Source organism: Armigeres subalbatus, chromosome 3 (assembly GCF_024139115.2).
Source record: "Armigeres subalbatus isolate Guangzhou_Male chromosome 3, GZ_Asu_2, whole genome shotgun sequence".
NCBI classification, from domain to species: Eukaryota; Metazoa; Arthropoda; class Insecta; order Diptera; family Culicidae; genus Armigeres; species Armigeres subalbatus.
Window position 1 is genome coordinate 45,597,000 of NC_085141.1, and position 5,007 is coordinate 45,602,006.

At 48.3% G+C, this 5,007-nt stretch overlaps 1 protein-coding gene and 1 pseudogene across 1 annotated transcript; one reads left to right on the forward strand and one right to left on the reverse strand.

Annotated features, from left to right (window-relative positions):
• The first annotated feature begins 2,922 nt into the window (after nucleotides 1-2,922).
• On the forward strand, nucleotides 2,923-3,752 carry LOC134227647 (actin-related protein 2/3 complex subunit 4). The gene is made up of 2 exons (XM_062709295.1): nucleotides 2,923-3,051; nucleotides 3,118-3,752. The coding sequence occupies exon 2, from the start codon at nucleotides 3,127-3,129 to the stop codon at nucleotides 3,631-3,633; it is 507 nt and encodes a 168-aa protein (XP_062565279.1). The 5' UTR covers nucleotides 2,923-3,051; nucleotides 3,118-3,126; the 3' UTR covers nucleotides 3,634-3,752.
• A 485-nt stretch (nucleotides 3,753-4,237) lies between these two features.
• LOC134221611 (ubiquitin fusion degradation protein 1 homolog) overlaps nucleotides 4,238-5,007 on the reverse strand; it is a 22,631-nt pseudogene continuing 21,861 nt past the window's right edge.

Below are 5,007 nucleotides of genomic sequence, written 5' to 3' on the forward strand. Positions count from 1 at the left end.
GACCCGTGCCGAGGGGATGCATGGCCAGGGGGGTGAAATAATAAGCTAGGCCTTTAACGGAGCCTGTGGGGTACCTGGGCACCCTCCACAGTAATTGTCCCTTACCGCGTCATGCTGGGCTCTGGCGTGGTGGACCTCTTTTCCCGAGACACTCGTGGGACCAAAATGGAAAACCAAGTCAATTCTTCAATTAGTGGTAGTAGTGTAGGCGACAACCCCTTCGCAGGGTTGTTCAGGTTTCCGCCTAGTACGCCAGAGGCAATAGTCGGCAGCTCAGTGCGCAGCGCCAGCGTGGGTCACTTAACCTTCCTCTCGGCTAAAAAAAACGCCGGTAGAGGTTATTGACGGCCCATGGCTTGTGGAGGCGATGAACCGCAAACGCGATGGGCTTTCGGCCTTCGAGGTGGAACAGCTGGACGCCATCATCGACTTTGCGTCATCGAAGCATAATATCAGTAAGGACCTCAAGAGGAGCTTGCAGAAACTTCGAAAGTCGATGCTGGACGCCAAGCTGGAGAGGGCGGTCGGGACGGCCAAGTGTAAACCCGTGAAATCGGTAGAGTCGAGGTCTACCCAGACTGAGGCCCAAGGATTCGCGGACTCGGACAAGGTCGAATCGACCGAAGGCGTGCCAGCGAAGACGGTGGTACCAAAGTCTACCCAGACTGAGGCTCGAGTATTTGCGGGTACGTCAGGGGTGACTGCTCCAACTTCAAAACTGCTCCAAGTGGGGCTGGGAAGCTGAACCCCGGCCAGGTACCTCGAAAACCGGGGGAGGAAGGACCTGGAAAGTTCCGTCCACCCAGGAAAGACGGTGGTAAGGGGTTACGGCAGGCTGAGAGTTCTTAGCCGCACCAGACCAGGGAAATAGAGGGGGATGACGCCTTCTGGCCCCTGGTCAAGAACAAGAGGAAACCGAAGACGTCAAGGGCCGAAAAGAAGGCCCAGGCGAATGAGGGTAGCAAGAAGCCTAGGGTAGGCGCCAATCGCTCCAGGGGCGATGCCCTAGTCATCACGGCGGACGAGGCTAAGTACTCGGACGTCTTGAAGGCGATGAGGAGTGACGTCAAGCTCGGTGAACTCGGCGCCGACGTACGTCGAATAAGACGTACCCGGATAGGCGAGATGATCCTCGAGCTGAAGCGGGGCGTCTCGCAAAAGGGCGCCGCCTTCAAGAAGTTGGCGGAGGAAGTCCTAGGCGAGACGGTCAAGGTGAGGGCACTCACTACGGAGGTGAATCTAAGGGTTAAAGACCTGGACGAGATCACCGAAGTCGAAGAGCTCGTCACGGCACTGCGGCGCCAGTGTGAAGTGGAGACGCCCACCGCAGCCGTTCGGCTACGGAAAGGTCCGGCAGGGACGCAGGTAGCATTGGTTCGGCTATCTGCAGCGGACGCCTCCAAGGTAGTCAAGTTAGGGAGCGTCAAGGTGGGATGGTCGATATGCCCTGTGGGCATATACGAGCAACCCGAAGTTTGCTTCAAGTGCCTGGAACCGGGGCACAAGCAATGGGACTGCAAAGGCCCTGACAGAAGCAATCTCAGCCGACGCAGCGGATTGGAGGGACATAAGGCACAATGCTGCACGAACCCTCCCAATTGTTTGATTTGTTCCAGCAAAGCTGTGAACAGCAAGCACCCCATGGGGGGTTCGATGTGCCCGGCGTTTAAGCGTGCTGTAAAATTACAGTGCAGGTAACGCAGCTGGCTTGCTCGGCCTCGCCCGAGTGTTTGGTGTGCGCAGGTTTAGAGGAAACGTCGGAACACGTGTTGTTCGTGTGCTCACGTATTTCGCGCAATGCGTGACCATATGCTTGCCACATGTGGTCTGGACACTACCCCGGACAACCTAGTTCGGAGGATGTGTAAAGATGAAGTTGGCTGGAACGCCGTTTTATCGGCTATCGCCCAAATCGTCTCGGAGCTACACACAAGGTGGCGCGTGGACTCAAGGATGGCTAGTTCAGGCGCAAATAAGAGGTGGTCTAAGGGATCGGAGTCGGCTTCATGGTCATACCGGTGGTCATGCTCTGTGGTCGAACTCTCGAGCTGAATCGATTGGTATATAATACTATGGGTCTCAGAGGCTTCTATAAAAAGTTCGTTTTCGGAGTGAAATGATAGCCTTTCGGTACAACTTAGTTGTATGTACGAGAAAGGCAAAAAAAATGACTTTCGTACGGCCGAGTTGCCGAATAATATGCAATTAATTGTAATAAAAATTATTGACGGGAAAGGTCATTTGAAAATTGTTATCATGTGAAAATTTTGACCCCTTCACAATACTTCCCCATCGAAACTCCTGTTTTGCTTTGACTACACATAGAAAAATTCCATGGTAACGATTACTATTTTGTAAACTATGGCATGTTTTTAAAACAACCACAATGTTTTCGTTAAATTAACCACGCATTCGGACAAATTCACCACTGATTCAGTTTATGCAACAACATACCACTAGGACAACAGTTGATTTTTACTGCGCGCATGGTAAAATCAAACGGGTTTGTTGTCTGCTGAAAATCGTCGGTGCGTATTCTTAAATTAACCCTCGTAATGGTAGTTTCGACTGCAACTTTTTTTTTGCGTGTAGTTCTTCGTGAGACATCGTTGACACCGCAGTCAAAGCCAGCTGTCTTTTCTTTCTCAGGTCATGTGACAACACTCCGCATGGGCCACAGCTGATTTTTACTGCGCGCATGGTAAAATCAAACGGGTTTGTTATCTGCTGAAAATCGTCGGTGCATATTCTTAAAATAACCTTCGGAAGTTTCGACTGCAATATTTTTTTTGGCAATATTTTTTTAAGGCCCAACGTCTGACGAAGCCTCAACAAATGCCTAACATTGCACATTTCGTTTGCTGGGGTGACGAAAGTTCCTAAAGGGCCAGCATGCAGCAAGCCCGTTCCACTTTCGTTCGCGTTCCTATCACCAAACTGTCAACATGAATGAGCTGTCGTTGATCCGAAAAAGATAATAAAAACGAAAAGAATTTACTATCAGTGGGAGTGTTTCCGTATTTTTGTGCAAATTTAAAAGATTTTCATCAGGTAAATATTCTGATTGATATCCGATTACACCACTAAGTTCTTTCTGCACTTGATAAACCAATTTAGCTCAACAGAATGGCCGCAACGCTCAAACCTTATCTGACGGCAGTCCGACACACCCTGACTGCGGCGATGTGCTTGACCAACTTTTCCTCCCAGGTCGTCGAACGGCACAACAAACCTGAGGTGGAGGTCCGTTCCAGCAAAGAGCTGCTCCTGACGCCGGTGGTCATTTCGCGAAACGAAAAGGAACGGGTACTGATCGAAACCAGCGTCAACTCCGTTCGGATTAGCATCGCCGTCAAGCAGGCGGACGAGATCGAGAAGATCCTCTGCCATAAGTTTACCCGGTTCATGATGATGCGGGCTGAGAACTTCATAATTTTGCGGCGGAAACCGATTGAGGGATACGACATCAGCTTCCTGATCACCAACTTTCACACCGAGCAGATGTACAAACACAAACTGGTGGACTTTGTGATCCACTTCATGGAGGAAATCGACAAGGAGATCAGCGAGATGAAACTGGCGGTCAATGCGCGGGCTCGTATCTGCTCGGAGGAGTTTTTGAAGCGGTTCTAAGAGCGCTCTGGTGCGTGTGGGGATGCATTTACTATTGATCGAATAATGGCAATTGTGTAATTCGTTTTCTGTTGGAATTTATTTTCGTTATGGAAGGTAAGTTATTCTACGACTTGAAAAGGGTGAGTCATCATATCCATTGTATCGTCCCAGTTTCTTTTAGGATATTTCGGAATCCTTTTCGATCTCGCAATACCACAAAGTTCAGTCTAAAACCTAATGCTACGCATGTTGGTATTTATATCTAAAGCACTTTTCAACCAAGTCCATATTCAAGTATTATGTATTTTGTCCGTTTATAATGGAGTTCAATCCAGTCTAATAAGCCAAATTTAGGAACAAATATAGAATTTAAATCAAATAGTGCTACTTCTTTCAGAGAGAACTCCTTGAAATTTAAAAATTATGAATTTGGAAAGACGCGAGAAGACGACGTAATTCAAAACAAGAACATACTTTTAGTTATACAATCTCAAAATGGTCATAAAACAAGAATAGGGAAAAACTTGAGGCATACCAAACTATACAACAAACACCAAAGAGTTTCGATATCACACTTGCCAAATCTGCGATTTTATTTCGTGTAGTAATTAAGTTCATTACATCAAAAGTAAGAAAACACTCTCCAGCTCGCACCACCACGGAACTCATTTCCGACTCTTTTCAAACTGAAACCGGTGCTGTACGCCTCGAATGGGTCCTCTTCTGGTTTGTTGTCGTTCGATTCCTCCTTCCGGACGGTCCTATCGAATCGTAACAATCCAAACGGTGGTCATAATCCGGGATACCGCGAACATAGTTTGCCCTCTGGACCGGTGCCGACTCCGACACGGAACCTTCCTTTTTCTTCTTGCCGTCAAGTCGTGACCCGGAACGCCACAAAACCAGCCGTTCGGGCATCAACTCCGCCGGATCCACCGTCATCGGTTCCTCCTCTTTGGCCTTCTTTGCGGCTCGGTGTATCCCACGGGTGGGGCAAATTCCACATTCATGTCGCACTCGATGATGGTGACCGGGGCCAGGTTTCGTCTCCAGTACCGACAGCTCAGCGTGTAGTTGTTGTATTTGATTGCGATGAGGTCACCGGTCGTAAGGCAGGCAAAATTCCGCAGACAATTCTCTAGCACTGCTTTTGGGTTGGTGATGTCCAGGAATTCGACACTCTGCGCTGAAACTTGAATAGACCACCGGGAGACACGCTTCGATCTGAACTATGTCGCCTTCATCCAGAAGCAGATTGTGCATCATCTGCAAATATAAATAATTTTAAATAAAGTTAATTTACCAGTTTCTTCTGTAACTTCTCTCTTTAAATTTGATCAATATTTTTTCAAATCCCAAAAAATAGTCATTCCATAAGCAATACGTAACTTC

Excerpts from the sequence above, each read along its gene's own strand:
- LOC134227647 (XM_062709295.1), top strand. The coding sequence starts at position 3,127 with ATGGCCGCAACGCTCAAACCTTATCTGACGGCAGTCCGACACACCCTG.